The following is a 21,612-nucleotide window of genomic DNA, read 5'->3' as shown; positions in this document are numbered from 1 at the left end:
AGACAGCTTGAGAGGGCCCGTGACATTGACTTCATGATTGACACTGGAGCGGCATCAAGAGCAAGCGAACGTTAGCCTTAAACACTGAGCAAAGTTCTTCAAGCCCAGCGTCGCTTCGTCTTAGAAAATAAGCCATTCCCATCACAGAAGTTCATCCTTTCCAACCAAGAGTTAAAGTATGAGTTAAAGAGGGAAAAATAACCCTTTGACTCCCAGATGGAGAAGACTGAAAACTGTCATACTTTCCACCCCTGCAGCTATGAAAGCAGCTAGAATTAAACCCTGGATACATTGGACACGAGTCAAGAGAGCGAGAGGGGGAGAGGAGACTATGAACAAAAATCCTAAAAATCCTTTGAAAGGATTTCTTTCCTTTTCAAAAATCCTTTAAAAATCATTCTAAAAAAGCAGTAAGAAGACTCAGGCTAGACCTTACTGTGGACACACCGGGAGACTGTCCCCCTGCGTACGGTCAGACCTGCAACTGGAGAATTGAAGAAGGGGACTAGACCCTACTGCAGCTTTCCAGGTGAATAGCTGCCCGGCATACGGTCAGATCCCAAAGAAGATCAAACATGCGTGTTGTAGTGTTAGTAGTGTTGCATTGTGTTTCCTTAATAAGGTGCAAAAAGGGGGGTCTGCCCCTGGAATGAAAAGTTTGTCCCAGTGATTTGCTGATAATTACTGGCGTCACCTGGCTAACATCACGAGAGTAAAACATTTTTGTTTGCCAAGAGGTATACCTGCAAACAGGCTTATTAGCTCTTGCCTAATACCTGTCTGTAGACATCCTGGGAAAATTCAAAAAGATACCATGTTAAGAGTTTATGGTGTAAGTTTAACTTATTCCCAAAATGCTAATTGGGGCATGGTTGCAAAGATCCTACCCCCTACAGAGTTCACTCTACGCACCCCCATCGTTGATGAAACAAATGCTATGTGTGCACGAATGCTTAATTGTCAAAAATTTTTCCAGAAAATATAAAGCTATCCCTGGCCCCCTTCCACTGTAATAAAATTCAAAACATATCTTTTAATGATGCCCACATACTTTTGCCTCATGGATGGTTTTAGACATGTAGTTCCCGCACTTGGTCATTCATTCCTGCCAACTTGTCTAATAACCACCCATGTTGCCTCAGCCGCCAATTGAACTGGTGCCAATTCTTCCCCTGTGGCCCGAGAAAATCCGTCGACGGAAGCCTCGAGCACTCCAACTAACTAAAAATTGTAATAGTCATGTGCAGTTATATTCTGACTCAGAAAAATTGGCCTTAACAATGTCACTAGTTGGGGTTCCAGGTTTAGCCTTGGCTAATGGTCTAAAGATCAACTGGTTAGCTTGCAGCTTAGCCAAAAGCATAAATGCCACCTCACGAGCATTGTCATTGTTAAATAAAGAGTTGCGTGATCTAAGAGTTGCAGTTCTAAAAAATAGAGCTGGTATAGATTACCTCTTCCTTCTTCATCATTTAAGTTGTGAGACACACCAAAAGCTCTGTTGTTTTAACTTAACTGATAATGGCAATGCTGTAGATGAACAGATCAACAAGCTGCACAATATAGTAGCTAACAAAACAATAAGACAAAACAATTAGCTAAATTAGTTAACCCCTTGGCTTCCAGATCTTAGCTGGTTTAAAGCATTGTTCATCCTAATTCTACCAGTGTTGTTCATAGAGATAGTTATGTCTCTGTGTTCCTTGTCTTATGCGATGTTTAACCAATCTGTTTTATGTCTCAGGTAGTAAAACTGCTGCCCTCTACACTCTAATAGCCCAACAAGAGGCTAAGTAATATGTATGTCACAAAAAGCTTTGTATAGTTATCAGAAATGCTATAATTGTGCATAATTTATAATTTAAATTATGCATTTAAGGGGGGAATGTAGCAGCCATATCGGGGGTCAGACTAAGTAGCCTCATGCAGTCTCATGCTTCATGTTCTTGCTGAGCTCCTTCTCCCTTGAATATATTGTTGTAAGCTGACGAGACACAGGAATTCCTTATCTTGTCAAAGGTCATACAATTGTATATCTTGTTCTCTGCTGTTCTCTTCTGTTCTCTCCTTATCATGGCTACCCTATAACCCAGTTCTTGTATTATAAACAATAGTGCTAGGAGAAGAAATGTTGAGGACTGCAACCCCACGCGGGAGGGGGAGGAGGAGCCGTTTCATATGTGTCACAATGTCTATAAAAACAATGTGCTGATGTATTTCGGGGCTTCTGGCTCTTTGGAAATGATTCCAGCCTTAAGCCCGCGCGTTAAATAAAGAATCTCTTTTTCCTTCACTCCGTGGTCTCTCTGACTCTGGGTTCTGTAACACACCGACACTAGTTGCCTCCTAATTAAAGACCACGCCCTAGGAGGCACAGGCGGAGGTGGTAGAAATTCGCCTTCCACTGATGGCTGAGAAAGGGTTGCCAAGGAGATGGGCATCAATGGAAGGTGGCTCCAAGGTATAGAATCATAGAATAGTAGGGTTGGAAGGGGCCTACAAGGCCATCGAGTCCAACGCCCTGCTCAATGCAGGAATCCAAGTCAGAGCATCCCCGACAGGTGGCTGTCCGGCCTCGTCTTGAAGGCCTCCAGTGTGGGAGAGCCCACCACCTCCCTAGGTAGTTGGTTCCATTGTTGTATTGCTCTAACAGGAAGTAGCTGGAGAACATAGTAGTGTTCTCGATCCTGAGAACAACACCAATTGTCAAAAAGCATAATGCCTTGGAGGTGGAGAAGACCATTCCGAACATCTATCCCAATCTCTGTGTGGAGACCTGGACCTCTCCCTGTATTGGTGTCCGTACTGACAGTTGACATTTTCAGCCCCAAAGGACTCAGGAGATTGATTGATTGATTGATTGATTGATTGTATTTTTATCCCACTCTTCATCCAAAAAAGGCTCCCGGAATAGGATTGGTGTTGCTGATCCCGAAAAGGAGAACCATTCTGATGTGGGGGAGCACCCACTTGCGATAAGGGGGAGGCCTGGTGCTCTCAAGATGGAGAGATCACTCGATCCCAAGAAGCTGGTGGGAACAACTCCAAAATTTCGCCTTCCGAGGCTGTAGAGATAGGCTCAATCACTGGAGTGTCTGGTAATGATGGAAGCACTCAAATTGGTGAGTCCAGTGACAGGGGGGTGTTGGGACCTTGGTCTTTGAAGGCTTATCAACAACCCTCTTTTTCGTTTGCTTTTTTAGGCTGTCTGATCTTGACTTTGGAATCTTCTTAGGCCTTCTTAGAAAGCCTCTTTGCTAATGAGAGCATTAAAGAGCATCCCAGAGTCAGCAAGTCTACTTGCTGAGTAGTAGATCATAGAATAGAATTATAGAATAGTAGGGTTGGAAGGGGCCTACAAGGCCATTGAGTCCAACCCCCTGCTCAATGCAGGAATCCAAGTCAGAGCATCCCTGACAGATGGCTGTCTAGCTTCAGCTTGAATGCCTCCAGTGTGGGAGAGCCCACCACCTTCCCAGGTAATTTGTTCCATTGTCGTATTGCTGTAACAGGAAGTTTTTCCTGATGTTCAGCCGTTGAACATCAAATGTTGAAGGACATGGAAAAGAGGGCTTTAACGAAGATGTAGCGGTTGCCGTTTTCTGTTTTACATGAGAGTCAGGCAGATTTTTAGGATCTAGCACTAACAACACACTCCTCCAAATCTCTGCTTTTAGTCTGTCCAATTTATTCTTTCTCGCCTGCTTGGTGAAAGATTGGCAGAGCAAACAAACCTCAGGCAACTGAGCCTCACCCAGACAAAAAAGACACAGGGAGTGAGGCTCAGTAGGAGGCAACTGGCTTTCACATTTCACACATTTGGGAAATGGAGCCATGAGGACTGCAGCCACAGTTGAAGACCGAACAGACAAGGAGACAGTGAAAAAATTATACCACCACCACCACTACTACTACTTATATAACAAGAAAAAAAAGGTTGGAAAAACCGATGTTGGAACAACCAACAGAAGAAGACCTCAGCACAGTGCAAAGCACCAAAACCCATTCTCTAAAGATGGAGAAAGCTCCCGTAGAGGCTACTGACTAGGTGGTTGAAAGAGAACTGACGGAACGAGTGGGAACCCGCTGGGACATGTGCAGTGGACGGTAGGAGAGGGTTCCTGCCAAAATATTCATGCAGAAACTTCTGAAACTTGCATTCGATGGGGTCGCGAACAAATCCATGGTTAGCCAACCCCATTTCCAGAACAGGTGATGTAGGATGGACAGATGGGGACCTTTTCCACGACCGGCTCAGTGTCTGCCAAGACGTTGCCACCCACTAAAGCAGGAAGGGAATATTGACTACTGGTCTGTAGTTGTTAACATCCGGGTCCAGGTTTTTCAGGGGTGGCCTAATTACTGTCTTTTTAAAATAATTCAGCACCACTCCCTCTCTCGACGAATTTACAACCTCCTGGACTCAGCAGGATGTCCACTCCTTATTAGTTGTAATAAGCTATGAAAGGTGGCTCAGGCACCCAGGTGGTCGACCAGACTTGGCCAAGCACCTTGTCTGCCTCCTCAGGCCTTAACAACTGAAACCCATCCAATAAAACTCAACCACCTGGTGCTCTGGGCATTACAGAACTATATTGTCATGCCAATTTGTGACCAAGTTGAGGAAATTTATCTTCAAAGTGCAAACTCGTCACAGTGTGCTACCCGAGGGGTCCACCATTTCTCGCCCTAGACCAGATTGTAGCAGGCCACAAACCACTCAGAAAAGTTTTGCTGGATGACACTGAGAAGATGCAATGGTGGTGGAAAAGACCCTGACACAGAGTAGGCGTGATACTGAGCTCTAACGTGTGTATGGTGGAGGGAGCTGGTTAGTTAGCAAAAAATGTCTCTATGACTTCATAGAGTTCCTAAACACTGGTAGTAGACCCGTATAATTTGGCTTAACTGGCAGGTTCCTAGTTAATTAGACAGGGCTTTCACACAGGCCGGCAAACAATGGCTTTCACCTTGAAGCGGTTTTGGCCAGTCATCTCATGAAGTGAAAATGAGGGTGCAGTGTCTTGTTCCCCTCTTCTGAGCTGGGAAGCTCTCCTCCTCCCTTCTGCTGTGCACTGGCCTGTCAGCTATGGGCCAGAGAGAACCATCTAGAGTGACAGAGGGCTATCTAGGGATCAAAGCATCCAAGCTGGTCTCGCTGGAAGGGGAGAATTGGAGAATTCCAGTTTGGAGAACTGGAGTTCTCCATACCAACTTGAAGAATTTAGTATCAGTCCATGGAGAGGTGCCCCATGGCTCTTGACTGGGATGCAGATACACACGTGGCTGCGGGGGGAGTTGCCAGCAGAAGGGACGTGCGAGGCTCTTTGCCTTGCTTTATTTCTGCATCAGTTAAACTGATCTATTGGTGGTGTTGTCTCACTTTGGCTTATCCTGAACCTATTTTGGCAAGAATCCTGACAAGATCAGGACCCTAGATTAACACGTATGGTCAGACTCGGCATGGGTTTGCCTCCACCTGCATTCTAGCCGTCTTCGCTTTTGCTTCGTTGCTCTCAGCTCAGGTGTATGCCAAGGAGCTGGCCAGACTCTGCTCAAAGGGAGAGGGCACTTTGGTACAATTGTGTCAACTGCCTGAGTCATCTCTGCATCCCACTGAGTGACCTGGGCTTTGACAGGAGCACCAGCCATACCAGCAAGAAAATCCCCGGAGCCCTCTGGCATCTATCGGAATCCATTAGCCTCTGGGAGTGGACCATTTTAATAGGTCCCCCATCCTTGCAGAGGGGAAAGGTTGCTGAGAGGCTAAACCTCAGTAGGAAGCGATCCGACCCTGACAAGGGGAAAGATGTTAATGCTCCCCTTTCCCGATCGCCATCCTGCCCAGTTGAGAAAACCAGATCCAGCATGTGTCCTGTTACATGTGGTGGGCCAACGACAAGTTGAGAGCCCCATGGTTATCATGGAGGCCATGAAATCCCGAGTCACCCCAGATACAGCAGCCTCAGCATGGGGGTTGAGATCCCCCAGATGATGATTCTAGGGCTCCTTAATACCAAACCCAAGACCACCTCCATTAGCTCAGGCTGGGACTCTGATGGGTAGTGGGGTGGGCAGTACACAAGCAAAATCCCTGATCTGGCCCGGGTGCCTAACACAATTAAATCATGGATGGGGGAGATTTTGTTTTGGACTGAACTGGCATTCAACAAAACAGCAGCACTAGACCTGTGGGCAAGCTAGTAAGGCAGCCGGGGACCATCTGGTTGGAGGAAGAACCAGAAGAGGGGATAGGTGTCCAGCACCTATTCACAACTGGCCTGTTAATCCCCCAATACTATACCTCCCCCTACCTGTGACCACACTGATAGGCCACCCCCTCCCCATACGAAGCTATCCAATGAATTTCCCAGGCACATGTTAAAATAAATATAAAACATAAAATAGTTTTATAAACACTAAAAAGTTTATAAAACTTCACTTAATCCCCTCCATGGATATGGGTTGCTGGCTGCGGGAATTTGGTTGCTTTTCTCTTTTGTTCTGAGGGTATTCTCTTCAGCAACTTCCTCCCCATGCCCAATCCTGCACTTCGCAAGCTTAAAAGATGTTTCTTCGCTGCTGGGGAGTTTCTACTGCTCTGTGAACTCTGTGACCCCGCTCCAAGCCCATACCCTGTACTTTGCAGGCATGGGCTTGGTATGGGTTGCTGGCTGCTTGAGATTCAGTTGCTTTTCTGTGTTGCTCTAAAGGTCATGAAGCTCCGTTTCCCACAATCTGGGGATTGTCTAATGCTCCCCCCAACACACACACACATATACGGTGGGGTGTTAATGTGCCTCAGTTTTCCCCTTTCTGTGGTATGGTTATTGTGAATTCAAAAGAGTGCCCCAACCTTTTTTTAAAATATATTTTTATTGATATTAAACTTATAAAAAACATACAAACAGTAACATATCCAACATCTGATCAGATGGATAGCACGTTCAGTCTGTGTTACAATAAGTGACCATTTATAATTTAAAAACCTCTGCCTCGTCATGTTGCTATATTCCTTTCAGCCCCAATGTATCGTTCCATAAATTATCATATGCTTTTGGTAGTTTCAGCTTCTCCTTATTTTCATTTGCATGTTGTATTAAACCAAATCACATAGAAGTCTTTATTTGTTTTGTCATTTCTGCCATCAGAGCAACCAATTGTATAGACAAACTCTGCCACCATAATCTATTGATATTTTTGAGCTTTCCTTCCGGAATCTTATTTCCAGTCATGCAGCTACATTAAAAAAAGGTTAGTACTTTATGCATACAGCTTTTATCTTCTCCCTCAAATATTGTCAACACTTCCAATGCTGGACACACATTAATTTGTTGTTTAGTTATTTTCGTACATTCTAGGAAAACCTTTGACCAGAAAACTTGTGAAACGCCACATTCCCAATGCACATGCAGTATGTAGTTCTCTTACTATCGCAACCTCTTCAGCATCTTGGGTCTAGCAAGCTACCACTACACTAGGTTACACATGTGTGGGTTAAATGCCAACATAGGGTTACTATTTTAGTTAATCCAGTTTTCAATGGTGCTTTTTCCAAATATTCAATGTTGTTGCCCAGATTTCTCTCCCATAATTCCTTTAGAATTTCCACTGTAGGATATATTTCAGCAATTACGGTCTGATAAATTTGTGCTGCTATATCTTTCATATTTGTATCTGCTTTGATAATACTTTCTATTTAGGTTAGTAGTAACCATTGCTAGTATTATTTGATTAATAACAATGGAATTTGATATAAAATGAATACAGGGAAGATTGGCTTTACATCTCTTTCCTTTCCCTTCCTTAATGCCAGCCCTTCATCAACCCTTCCCCTTTTATAAAGTGGGCAGAGTAGATATGGGGTATCTATAGTATGACAGGTAGAATTCAGGAATCCCAGTGAAATGCACTGCATTCCATTTTATTGACTGAAGGTTTAGTCCCATATAGGGAAGGCAGTGCTCAGTTTGCATTCCCTCCCATGGCCACCAGGGGCACTGTAGGCAAGTTCCAAGCATCACCAGCAGGGGAAGCCCACAGGTTTAGGCACCAAAGTGGCAGATGGTACATGAAATGGCCACCATGCTTTGGATTTCTGAATCGGTGCACAGGCCTAATTTTTACTGCCAATATCCTATGATGTTTTTAATTTAGTCCAATTCTTTAATATTGTTCTGACCTGTTTTAATAATGGTTTGTAGTTCAAAATCTACAATAATTTCAGGTTTCCAGAGTTAAATATCCCTAAATAGTTATCATTTTAATTGTAGCTGGGATGTTTAAGCTTTTCCCCATTTCTTTAATACTTGGCTTATTTGTATCAATCCCAAGACATTAGATTTTGAAATGTTAGTATTTAGTTAGTATTTAGTATTCTTTTGTCAGTGTCATTGCCCTGGGGAATTGTTTTTATATCTAATAAAATCAAATAGATAGATCACTATCTTTATTATTATTGTTCTTATTGTTATTTCTAATTATATTTGCCAAAGGTTCTATTGAGAATGCAAATAAAAGAGAGGAAGGAGACATCCTTGTTTTGCACCCTGCTTGATTTTTATCAGTTTGGAATTGTAGTCATTAGTATGTACGGGTGGCCTGATTGTTATTATATTATATGTCTCATCACATCTATAAATTTATTCCCACCTTTTTTTATACGAAGTTCTAACAAAAATTCCACTCTAATTTCCCATACTATCTAAAAATATTATAGCTATGGGTTTCTTTCTAATTTAGAACTATGTTCAATTATGTTTAATATTGTTGTAACTGGATCAGTAATTTGCCTATTCTTTATCAACCCTGAATGATCAATGTGAATGTACAGTCATGTGAAAAAGAAAGTACACCCTCTTTGAGTTCTATGGTTTTACGTATGAGGACATAATAAAAATCATCTGGTCCTTAGCGGGACGTAAAATTAGGTAAATACAACCTCAGATGAACAACAACACATGACATAATACACCGTGTCATTATTTATTTTACAGAAATAAAGCCAAAATGGAGAAGCCTTGTGTGAAAAACGAAGGACACCCTCACTGTTTCCATTGGTGTGAAGAGGCCAAGTAGCAGTCAGGTGCTGCTAATCAAATGCCCTTGATCAATTGATCATCAGCAAGTGTGACTGCCTCTATAAAAGCCAAAGACTCAGGGGTTCGCTGGTCTCGAGCATCCAGGTGTGTTAACACAATGCCAAAGAGTAAAGACATCAACAATGATCTTAGAGAAGCAATTGTCGCTTCCCATCAATCTGGGAAGGGTTATAAAGCCATTTCCAAACAATTTAAAGTCCATCATTCCACAGTGAGGAAGATTATTCACAAATGGAAAACATTCAAGACAGTTGCCAATCTTCCCAGGAGTCCCAGCAAATTCACCCCAAGGGCAGACCGTGCAATGCTCAGAGAAACTGCAAAACATCCAAGAGTTACATCTCAGACACTACAGGCCTCAGTTAGCATGTTAAATGTTAAAGTTCATAACAGTACAATTAGAAAAAGACTGAACAGGTATGATTTGTTTGGAAGGGTTGCCAGGAGAAAGCCTCTTCTCTCTAACAAGAACATGGCAGCATGGCTTAGGTTTGCAAAGTTGCATCTGAACAAATCACAAGACTTCTGGAACAATGTCCTTTGGACAGACGAGACCAAAGTGGAGATATTTGGTCATAATGCGCAGCGCCACGTTTGGCGAAAACCAAACACAGCATATCAGCACAAACATCTCATGCCAACTGTCAAGCACGGTGGTGGAGGGGTGATAATTTGGGCTTGTTTTGCAGCCACAGGACGTGGGCACCTTGCAGTCACTGAGTCGACCATGACCTCCTCTGTATACCAAAGTATTCTAGAGTCAAATGTGAGGCCATCATCCAATAGCTGAAGCTTGGCCGAAATTGGGTCATGCAACAGGACAATGATCCCAAGCACACCAGCAAATCTACAGCAGATTGGCTGAAAAAGAAAATAATCAAGGTGTTGCAATGGCCCAGAGTCCAGACCTCAACCCGACTGAAATGCTGTGGCGGGACCTTAAGAGAGCTGTGCATAAACAAATGCCCGCAAACCTCAACAAACTGAAGCAATGCTGTAAAGAAGAGCGGGCCGAAATTCCTCCACAACGATGTGAGAGACTGATAAAGTCATACAGAAAACCATTGCTTCAAGTTATTGCTGCTAAAGGTGGTTCCACAAGCTACTGAATCTTAAGTTGTACTTAGTTTTTCACACATGGCTTCTCCATTTTGGCTTTATTTCTGTAAAATAAATAATGACACGGTGTACTATGTCAGGTTCATCTGAGGTTGTATTTACCTAATTTTACAACCTGCTAAGGACCAGATGATTTTTATTATGTCTTGATACGTAAAACCATAGAACTCAAAGAGGGTGTACTTTCTTTTTCACGTGTAATTTGCGGCCAAATTGTTCAGTCTTTGTGCTACAATTCCCACTAAAATTGTGCTAAAATGTTTGAGTCCTGATTAGTAAATGTTATTGCCTATAAGAACCTCCTTCTTTATCTTTTCCTGGCTTGGGGAATAGTATTATTCACAATATCTTCCATGACTGAGGTATTTGTTTCCCTTCCAATATCTTATTAAATAAATTTGTTTAACTGCAGGCTTATTATTTCTTCGTATGTTTTATAAAAATCATTAAACGTATCTCTGGGACCTTATGGTTCCTTATTTGTTTAAAGATAACTTCATCTTGAGGGATTTTTCTGATTTAGGGAGGTTTGATGTTCATTAGTAATCTGGCCATGTCCGCACCATCCAAAAAAGATTATATTTTTACAGGTTCTGGGTTGTATATAATGTTGCGAAGAATGCTTCAAATTGGGTGTAAATATCTTTTGTGAGATATATTTCTCCCCCTTTGTTTTTTCTTTAACAATTTAATTCTGTTCCTGGTTGCTTTTTTCCTTTATCTGTTGGCTAGTAATTTGCACTTTTTTTCTCCATATTCATAAAATTTTTGGTTAACATATTGGAGCATTACATTGATTTTATTTATTTCTAATCAATTCCATTCTCTTTTTCTTGTTAGTTCTTTTAGTTTCTTTTTGTTGCCTGTGTTTTTTAAATGTTTTTCTTCCAGAGATAGTATGCAATTTTGAAGTTCTTGTTTTGTTTTTTGTTTTTTTAATTATATTAAATTCTTGTATGGCCTTCATTTCATCTCATATATGTGATGGCAGATCTGGTGTATTGTTAAACTATTGCTCTATTTCTTCCTTTATTTGGTCTGATTTATATTTTGAAATAATACTGGATTTAATAGCCACAGAAATGATATATTTTGCTTTCCCCCCAGATGAATGATAGTATTTTATGGGGGTGTGATCTCAGACTTGAATTTGTCCTATAGTTGATCTTTGAATTTTTGGTTCCCAGGATTGTGAGATTAATATATCATCTATAAATTAATGGGTTAAGTGTAGCACAAATATAGACTGTTTTAGTTCAGATATTTTAATAAATTATCGTGAGCTTTCATGGGTTACAAGCCATTTCACTTCATCAGATGCTACAAGTGGAACTGGAGGCTTTGAGTCTGAAAAGACAGTTGAAAAGGTTGATTTGCAGCAAACATTCCATTCTCTTAAAGCGACAGTTACAAATAAAGTACACGGAGGTGGCAATCCTATGGCCGCTAGTCAGCGGCTAGACGGCCATAGGCTATGTGGCTTTCCGGGAACCGACCTCGGAGCCTGCATTCTGAGGTCAGTTCCCAGAGAACAGACCTTCCCCCCTTCCTGCGCTGCTTCGCAGGCAGCTCAGAACGGCCCCACACGAAAATGGGGTGTTCCAGGGCAGGGAAGATGGAAATCCCAGTACGACGCATCCTGTGTGTCATCTGGCAGCTGCCTCCCCCACTCCACCTTGCCGCATCTAGACAGCCAAACATCAGCTGTCTAGCCGCAAATGCAAGGCAGCTGAAGCACGGAGGGGACAATCCCCTCCGTGCTTCTCCTGCCCTGCATTGGATAAGCGGTCACCTCCGAGTTCGGAGGCGGCCGCCTATCCCCATTGGATTGCGCCCTTAGAGTCTTTATAATGTGCGTATAGACCATAGGGTAGTATCCAATAGTACTCCTACACAGAGTAGATCCACTGAAGTGAATGGGCCTAGCTTACATAAGAGTACCATTACTGCCCATAGTTCCCAATGGGTCCCTGATTAACGCAATCACATTTCTTTATCACAGTGACAGTTCCATGACAGTGGAAGATGGACTAAGAACTATATCCCAAGACAAAGACACTTCCAACACTGCTGTGGAAGTACTATGGTTTGTACTTGCCCATAACTACTTCAAATTTAGACAGATTATACCTAAAAACCGATGGCACTGTGATGGGCACCAAAATGACTCCACAATATGCTAACCTTCTTATGGTGGACTTAAAACTTAGAGGTTGCACCTTATAGGTGGCCACCTAACCTGAAGCAGTTGTTGACTAGGGAGAAAACCTCATCACTAGACTCAGAGCAAGGTACCAGACCTTGCAATAAACTTAAACACCAACCATGCTCAATAATAAACAACTGTAATAAAGTAAGTGGGCCTAATGGGGCTATCCACCGCATCCAGGGCAAATTGAATGTTGTATAGTTGATCTCCTGCATCAAGTGCCCCAAAGCTACATACATCAGCCAAACAGGACTATTTCTATCCCTCCTCCCTCCCAATCCCTTTTCCTTTTGTGTCGTGTCTTTTAGATTGTAAGCCTGAGGGCATGGACTGTCTTAATTTTAGCCTTTGTAAGCCACTCTGGGAGCCTTTTTCGGCCAAAGAGTGGGGTAAAAATGCTCTAAATAAATAAATAAATAAATATAAACAAATAAGACAAAGATTAAATGGGCACAAATCAGACATCAAGCATAAGAATATCAATAAGCCTGTCAGTGGACATACTGACTTTAACCTCCCTGGACATACCATCGAGGATGTCAGAGTGGCAGTTCTAAAGAAATTAAGATCAGGGGCTTGCTTGGAACATGAGACTGCAGAACAAGAGATAAAAAAGAAATTTGATTGTGTTAATAAAAGACTCAATATGAACTATAGTTTCTATGCACATTATAAGACTCCTAGGGCAATTTGTGGTTTGTAACTGTCACTTTAAGATAATGGAATGCTTGCTACAGATCCACGTCTTTACAGACTCAAAGCCTTCCAGTCCCACTTGTAGCATCTGATGAAGTGGGTTGTAATCCATGAAAGCTCAAGCTAATTTATTAAAATATCTGAACAACTAAACAACTGTGTGCTACACTTCAATTTGTAAACAGAAGGCATTCTGTTAACATTCTTGTATAGACCTTATGTCATTTAGAAAAGTAGGAATACTCTTTTAGATTGTTTTGCCTCCACAGGTTTATGAACTTGAATTCTTTTCAGATCTGAGTGAGTCCTGAATTCAGAGGCATACCCTCCTAGGAACATAGGAAGCTGCTGCCTTATCCGACCACTGGTCCAGCTAGCCCAGCGTTGATGACACTGATGGGGTTTCCAGCAGAGGTTTTACCAGCTCTCCCTGAAGGTGCCGGGGCCTTCTGCATCCAAGCAGATACAGACCCTCTTTTCTAATGCCAGCATCCTTGAATTTTTCTAAGGTTTATGGTGTCTCTTTTAAAACACGTGATTTATTTTTGATTGAACACTGAATGTATTGTACTTTTTTCTCCTCTTGGTTGCATTCAATTAAGATATACCTCCCTTCGTCACTTTTGGCTCAATGGAGTTCTGCAGGGTGCGTTTGCTGACCTGGCGTTTTCTGACCTGGCGTGCGTTTGTGGGCCGAGCTGCAGCTTTCCCCCGAACTCTGTCAAGCCAGCAGCAATTTACACAAATAGAGATTTGGGGCAGCAATTTGCACACATTTGTGCAATGTATGCAAATTTCTGCTGCAATTTGCACACATTTCCGCTATAATTTGTGCAAATTAATAAATGTGGAAAAAAGTAAATTTGCCCAACTCACTGCAGAATGAGTCGGACTTTGCAGGATAAAAATGGATCAAAGTCGAATCAATGGAAGCTCATTGAGTTCCACCCCACAGATTTCTCCAACATCCATACTCGCAGTGCATGTATTGCTAGCAGTACTGCAGACCCACATGACTTAAAAGAGGCCGACTCTACATCACCTATTCCTGTTACAAGAAACAACTTCCTTGTTTCTTGTAATAGTATAACAGCAGCATTTTCCTTTTTCATCGTTTTGTATTCTATAATTAATTACCCATTGTATGAAAGAACAATTTCCTCTTAATTATGTGTTTTGAACGGAATCCATCCTATTTCTGTTTAACCAAATATTGTATTTATTTGCTGTATGTTTACTACCATCTGCTCCAAATAAATTTGAACAAAAAAATTAACATTTAAAGCAAACAACATTCTTATAACCCAATGTCATCTGCCAGAGATCTCCCTCAGTAAGAGTCTCTCATGCCAAGGTCTAATTGGCTTTTTGCTCCAATAAATATTTGAAGGAGTGTTCCAGTGTAATGTTACGCCTCATCTCATCCCAATATTCTTAGAAAATAAAAAATGGGGGGCAGCTGCAGGCCTGTGCTTTCATTTGAAGCATACTCAGCTGCTTGGAAAAATGGGGAAGAAAAGATCCTGGGGGTTGGGGGCTGTGGAGTGACAGTGAGGCTGGGAGAAGGATGTATATAGGGTTCTTTTTTAAAAAAAAAAAAAACTACCAGCGTAGGGTGCCTAATCTGGGGTGCCTAGGGTGGAGGGTAAGTGGCAAAATCCTTTGCTATCGACTCTAATCCCAGTCCATATTGGGGCCCACGCTAGCAATTTGTATTGTAAAAACAGGTCCCGTTGAAACAAAAATGTTGCAACGCAAAATGCACACCTTGCATTCCCAATCCAGATTGGGACCACACGGGGAGCAAGAGTTAAAGGCACTATGCTAGCATCCTGGTCTGGATCAGGAGCCCGACACTGGCAGTTTACATTGCAAAAAGAGCTCCTGCTGAAACAAATGGGACCTCTTTTTACAATGCAAAATCCAAGTGTCCCTCCCACATCTGCATTGGAGTCCCACCCTGGCAACTAAGAGAGAGACAGACAGATGAAGTGTGTGTATGTAGAGGGGTGTTCCTTTCTATAAACTTGAGTGGCCAAAACTGTGGTTTTGTGTTTGGGGGTTCCAAACCGTTAAAAGAAACCACAGCAACAATTGCAGTCAATCACTAAAAAAACCTCTTCCTAGAAATGGCAGTGGTAGATTGTGGTAGTTCAACTGCAAAGGGTGTGGCGGGGGGGGGGGGGGGGCGTACATCACAGTACATTTGTTATTTTCTCTCAGTCCCATCCTTTTGGAGAAGCTTCAGCGTTCCCACGTGCTATCAGTCCACATGTTGTATAACAAAAGAGCGCCCATGTTTAGTATAGCGACAGCAAAAGCTAGCTTTCCATACCATACGTACCTCTGGGCCCCCAAAGCCTAGACTGTTTTTCTTCTTTCGTAACAAATAAAAATTGATTTCTAATGTGAAATAATGGGGTGACCTTTAAAAATTCTTCCACTACTCAAGGCAAGGAATTATGCTGGGCTCGTTTTGAGATGGTATGATGAGAAATCCCAGGTACAACAAGAAAACTGACATTTATTTTTTATCATAAAAGTCCAGAAGTTAAAATTATATACAAGTATTTCATGCACAGGTCAAGTTACAGAAAAATTTAAAACCTGAATGATGGCAAAGCAAAAGGAAAGCTTCAGCAAGGGACTCGATCATGTTGATACTCCGGATGCTTGAATCCCACTCTCTCCCCAGCGATGAGACTCTGGATCACCCACTCCTGGGTGACCACTGGCAGCTGTAGTGCCCTGGCACATTTCAAGATTGCAGCTGGGCAGGAAACATCAGTCACCACCACATCAAAGACGCCCACAGCCACATCTGGAAGAACAGGAAATAAGAAGGGCCTTGTGGGAGTCAACGTTTCCTGCTGCTTGTTCAAGGACGCAGTTCTACTTTCAAATAAGATGGATAGTAGCTCCACACAAGGAATGGATGGGGGAGAAGTGAGAGAGGCCATAAAGCAACTCCCTGCTTCGTGCAACTGCTCAGCAGCCTCCAAAAACTACTTTTTTTAACAACCCCCCCCCCCCCAAACTTAAAGCTCCCACCACATCAGTCCTCTGTAAAGGAACAAAGGGCATGCTGGGCAGGTGAGAGCTCCCGCCAGCCCCCCACATCAGTCCCATCCCCAGGGCACCCCAGCATGCCACGTCAGCCCTCAACGGCCCCTGGGAGGCTGCAGGTGCACGTACCTTTGCTCCACATGGCTGATGCTTGCTGCTTGACAGAAGCTGCTCCTCCCATCATGAGTATCTCAGACCAGAGTTCCAAGAAGTCCTGTGGCTCATCAGACACTAGAAGCACCTTCAGTTCATGGAAGGGGTCCTTTCGGGGATGCCTAGAAAGAATCACAGACGAGGCGTGGCCTAGGGCCCCTCAAAGAAGACTGGCTCCACTGCCACTGAGTAGGTGACGAGGGCCTGCCACACTACTTCACCTACAGCTTGGCTCTTCCAAGACTCACTGCGACAAGAGGACTCCGCTCTTGGCCACTCTCTCCCCCAAATTAATGCACTTACCATTCCACCAGTCTCTTCTCCTGCAGGCTATAACCGGCTGGCAACAAGTAATTCCGGTAGTTCTGAAGGTGGTTGGCATGGCAACTGTCATGGACCCAAACGTGAGACACACACGGTATTCCCTGGGCAAGGCATAGGAAGTACTTCCGAGTGCGGCAGTGCTGATCCGCTATCAGAAGACACTGGGAGGCTGCGCTGCACTGAGTAAAAGAAGGGGTAGAGAGGAGTGCTGGTCCCCAACTTCAGAAGACACACAAAACCCTGGCAAGGGCTACTCCAAAGATTTATTCATTACATTTCTATACCGCCCAATAGCCAAAGCTCTCTGGAAGATTCACAAAAATTAAAACCCTAAAACACAATATGATAAAATATTGTGTAAAAGCTTTAAAAGTTTAAAACAGATTAAAACCAAAATAAAAAATAGCAGCAGGGAAAAATCTAAAAGCATAACACACATGTAAAACAAAAGGACAGGTTGCTTATCTGTAACTGCAGTCCCTCACGTGCCCATGCAGAGCTCTATCAGAACTGTCCAGAGCTGAGATTTTGAGACGGGGAGTCTGCCCTTCCCCTCTCCTGCGTGTGCCTAGGGCGTCCTGCCTCCCCCCCTCCCCCATTTCTCTCAGGATGCTGCAGTGACAGCCCCGGACTGAGAGGAATGGTGAAAACATAGTAAAACACCTTTAGCAGGTAGGAAGGTGGGTTGTGTAAATGCATGGATGACCACTTGAAGAACAGAGGATCAGACTTAAGAGCTGCTGGTTCACTTGCCCATAGAATCAGAATAGCAGGGTCGGAAGGGGCCTACAAGGCCATCGAGTCCAACCCCCTGCTCAATGCAGGAATCCAAGTCAGAGCATCCCTGACAGATGGCTGTCCAGCCTCGTCTTGAAGGCCTCCAGTGTGGGAGAGCCCACCACCTCCCTAGGTCATCGGTTCCATTGTCATATTGCTCTAACAGTCAGGACGTTTTTCCTGATGTTCAGCTTCCTGTCACTTGAGCCCATGATTCCATGTCCTGAACTCTGGGATGATGGAGAAGAGATCCTGGCCTTCCTCTCTGGAAGTACCTTTCAAGTACTTGAAGAGCGCTATCCTATCTCCCCTCAGTCTTCTCTTCTCAAGGCTAAACAGGCCCAGTTCTTTCAGTCTCTCTTCAGAGGCTTTGTTTCCAGTCCCCTGATCATCTTTGTTGCCCTTCTCTGAACCCTCTCCAGTTTGTCTGCATCCTTCTTAAAGTGTGGTGCCCAGAACTGGACACAGTACTCCAGATGAGGCCTAACCAGTGCTGAGCAGAGTGGAACTAGTACTTCCCGGGATTTGGAAGCTATGAATGAAGCCCAAAAGAGCATTTGCCTTTTTTGCAGCCACATCACATTGTTGGCTCATATTCAGCTTGTGATCGACAACAATTCCAAGATCCTTCTCGCTTGTAGCGTTGTTGAGCCCCGTATCCCCCATCTTGTAACTGTGCATTTGGTTTCTTTTTCCTAGGTGCAGAACTTGGCATTGATCCCTATTAAATGTCATTCTGTTGTTTTCTGCCCAGCGCTCCAGGCTATCAAGATCACTTTGAATTTTGTTTCAGTCTTCCAAAGTATTAGCTATCCCGCCCAATTTTGTGTCATCTGCAAATCTGATCAGCATTCCCTGCACCTCCTCCTCCAAGTCATTCATAAAAATGTTGAAGGGCACTGGGCCCAGGACTGAGCCCTGTGGTACCCCACTCATTACCTCTCCCCAGTTTGAGAAGGTCCCGTTGATAAGCACTCTTTGAGTCCGATTCTGTAGCCAACTGTGGATCCGCCGGATCGTTGTTTCATCTAGCCCACTTTGAGCTCGTTTGCTCATCAGGAGATCATGGGGCACTTTGTCGAAAGCTTTGCTGAAATCGAGGTATATGATGTCTACAGCATTCCCACAGTCCACAAAGGAGGTGACTCGATCAAACAATGAGATCAGATTCGTCTGGCATGTTGGCTTCGAGAAATCACTGCATTGTTTTCAAGGTGCTTCCAGATGGATTGCTTTATCATCTGCTCCAGAATTTTCCCAGGGATTTACCCATTTTGAAGATAGGGACAACGTTAGCCCTCCTCCAGTCATCTGGCACTTCCCCTGTCCTCCGTGATTGCTCAAAGAGAATAGACAGTGGTTCTGAGAGTTCTTCTGCCAGTTCCTTTATTACTCTAGGATGCAGTTCATCTGGCCCTGGAGATTTGAACTCATTCAAAGTAATTAGGTGTTCCTTGACCATATGCCTGTTGATCTCAAGCTGCAATCCTGCCCCTTCAGCATGTACTTCGCCTTTGCCAGGGGGGTCATAGACCCTCTTTTGGGAGAAGACTGAGCCAAAGTAGGAATTGAGCACCTCTGCCTTTTCTTTGTCATCTGTTATTGTTTTGCCATCCTTATTTAATAGCTGAACCACCATTTCTTTCCTCTGCCTTTTACTATGCACGTAGCTGAAGAAAGCCTTTTTGTTGTTTTTAGCATCCCTCGCTAACCTCAGCTCGTTCTCAGCTTTAGCCTTCCTGACGGCATCCCTGCAAGTCTGTGCTACCTGCCTGTACTCTTCCTTTGTTGCTTGGCCTTCTTTCCACTTCCTATATGTGTCTTTTTTTGTTTTCAGGTCATCTCTAAGCTCATCATCCGGACGTTATGGCAACCAGGTAGAGCACCTTAACGATTACTGCCCTTTCATGCATGAACACTGAGGCAGTAATGTTTGATGAACGCTGGGAGCAGTGACCAGGCAGCAACCTTATGTAACTCCTGAAGAGGACACCCCTCCAAAAGGCAACTGAGGAAGCTACAGCCCTGGTGGAATGTCACAGTGATTGCAGTACTGGGAGTTGAACCAGAGCATATCAAAGTGTAATGGTTTTTGAAGCTCAAACTGAAAGGTGCCGAGTTGAGACAGCAAGTCCTTTATTCTTGCTCCCATAGCAGACAAAGTTTCTGCATCTTCCAAAATGATTGTGTTTGGTGAAAATAGAAAGCGAGAGCCCTCTGTCTAAAGTGTGGAGGGAGGACTCCAAAGATTAGTTTGGGTTCAGGAAGAAGGTATTTTATCATCAAACAAAAGATTAAACGACCTTGGGCAGAAAGGTCCAGTCTGGTGTGGTCTTTGTCCTTATGGAAAACAGTGAAATGAGGATCCGCCCTAAGAACTGCTAGTGCAGTTGCTTGTTAACCGAACGTTACGGCAACAAGGAAGAGCACCTTGACGGGTTAGACATGGCAAGCCGTTCAAACTGTCTGGGTACTATGGACATACTCCAGGTAGGAATTTGCCTACAGACTGGTGGGTATAAGTTCTTCAGTGTCTTAAGAAATTTTTGAACTGTCGAACAGGAAATTAACGTAGGTTTCTGGATCCTACAGTACAGTGCAGACAATGCTGCCAGACAAACTCAGAGAGACAATAAGGCAAGGCCCTTGTGACAAAGTTTTAATATAAATTGGAGAATGTAGTTAAGAGAACAGGTAACAGGATCCACTAAAACACCCACCATTTGACAGTGTAGGATTGGTGGGTGCTAGGCTTCCAAGTTGCTTCTAAAATTCTTTCGATGCCCGGACAAATGAACAAGGATGCATTTGCCAAGCTGTCAGCCAAAGGGAAGCAAGATCCAGGTCCCATCGTTTTGGTGAGGAGGGATGAGATAACTGTATTTTGGCTCCTGGGACAGCAGCGCCACAAACCATGGTTGCTTGGGCCATGATGGGCCACAAGGATGATGTCTGCACCGTCACACTTGATCTTTACTACTACCCTCATTATGAGGGAAATGCATACAGAAGGTTGGAGTCCCAATGATACAGGAAGGCATCACCCATGGAGTGGCAATCAGTACCTGCACTGCTGAGAAACTGATGCATTGGGAGTTTACACTGCTAGTGAAAGGGTTGGCTTGAGGGATGTCCAAACAGTGAAAAGGACTGTGTACGATGGAGTGGTCCAACATCCATTAGTGTGAAGTCTCTTTTATTTGGCTTGGAGAATCAGCCAAGGTGTTCTCTGCCCCAGCACACAGTTCTATTCCTTGATCTACTGCCCATTCCCAGAGGTCAAGGGTATACCAAAGAAAACTCCTTGGCTGGAGTGCTATATATATTTATATAGTACACACTAGCTCTGCTGTCCAACCCAGTTTTGGACGATGTCCTTCGTTTGTATGACTTGGTTTTGGACAACGTCCTTGAAAGCAACCGGAGGCTTTCAGACCACCAGTAGTTCCAGAGTACTGGTGTGGTATTGTCTTTCCACCGGGGACCACAGGGCAAGAACCTGATATGGGCTACAATGGGGCAGAAAGTAGTTAGGAACCATACTTGAAGTATTCGCATGTGAAGCCTCATGAATTTCTATAAGCTGAAATAGGCACTGGATGGCAGAAACACATACCGAATTCCTGGAAGTGGCAAACCGTGCCATTGATGTGATGGCGACTGCCCTTTCTGACAGGAGGAAAGCTCTGGTCTTCTCCAAGTCCAAAATGGTTCCAAAACGGATCCATGTGAGATTTGGAGACATTGATGCATTGTCCTAAATTGGAGAGAAGAATAGAGTGAAGATGAGCATGAAGGAGTGAATGAGACCATGCCATAATGAGCCAACTGTCAACATACTGTGATGCCCTGAAACTGAAGCTGGGTAGTGTCAACAGCCATACACATAGTGAAAAGCCTAGGAGCGGTGGCAAGGCCAAAAGGCAATAATTGGAACTGATATCTTAGATAGCAACGGTGGGAAGGGTGAATTGAGATGTGGAAATAGGCACCTTTAAGAATCACAAAGGCGAACCAGTTCCCTCCCTGGGGCAGGGGAAGAATGGAAATTAACATATGGAATTTCTTCAGTCGGATAAAGGAATTAAGGTCCCTCAAGTCTAGGATAGATCGAAGGCCCCCATCCTTTGTCTGGACTGTAAAGTAACAGGACATGAGCCCCAAAGG

General features: G+C 43.7%; 1 protein-coding gene and 1 long non-coding RNA gene across 16 annotated transcripts in view; one reads left to right on the top strand and one right to left on the bottom strand.

Moving 5' to 3' along the window:
• The first annotated feature begins 207 nt into the window (after positions 1-207).
• Positions 208-14,215, top strand: LOC146337376 (uncharacterized). 2 transcript variants are annotated; one of them, XR_014785451.1, is made up of 5 exons: positions 208-529; positions 2,902-3,122; positions 3,204-3,479; positions 7,152-7,254; positions 13,420-14,215. It is a non-coding gene; the product is annotated as an uncharacterized LOC146337376 (long non-coding RNA). The 2 variants fall into 2 exon arrangements; XR_014785450.1 differs by lacking the exon at positions 208-529 and having other exon boundaries at positions 2,769-3,122.
• TP53BP1 (tumor protein p53 binding protein 1) overlaps positions 10,991-21,612 on the bottom strand; it is a 117,162-nt gene continuing 106,540 nt past the window's right edge. For 5 of the 14 annotated variants that reach the window (XM_084817837.1, XM_084817829.1, XM_084817827.1 and 2 more), the window contains exons 21-24: positions 21,062-21,202; positions 16,648-16,847; positions 16,321-16,466; positions 15,630-15,946 (exon numbers count right to left, since the gene is read on the bottom strand). In XM_084817837.1, the coding sequence (XP_084673963.1) occupies positions 15,762-15,946; positions 16,321-16,466; positions 16,648-16,847; positions 21,062-21,202 (672 nt within the window). In that variant the 3' untranslated portion in view covers positions 15,630-15,761. Of the gene's footprint in view, positions 11,568-12,957; positions 13,023-15,629; positions 15,947-16,320; positions 16,467-16,647; positions 16,848-21,061; positions 21,203-21,612 lie in introns of those variants that run through there. The other 9 variants (XR_014785448.1, XM_084817831.1, XM_084817834.1 and 6 more) reach the window with 5 other exon arrangements.

Source organism: Heloderma suspectum, chromosome 11 (genome assembly GCF_057233095.1).
Source record: "Heloderma suspectum isolate Gila_16-S chromosome 11, 16-S_ref, whole genome shotgun sequence".
NCBI classification, from domain to species: Eukaryota; Metazoa; Chordata; class Lepidosauria; order Squamata; family Helodermatidae; genus Heloderma; species Heloderma suspectum.
The sequence above is the reverse complement of the archived record's forward strand: the minus strand, read 5'-3'. Positions and strand labels throughout refer to the sequence as shown.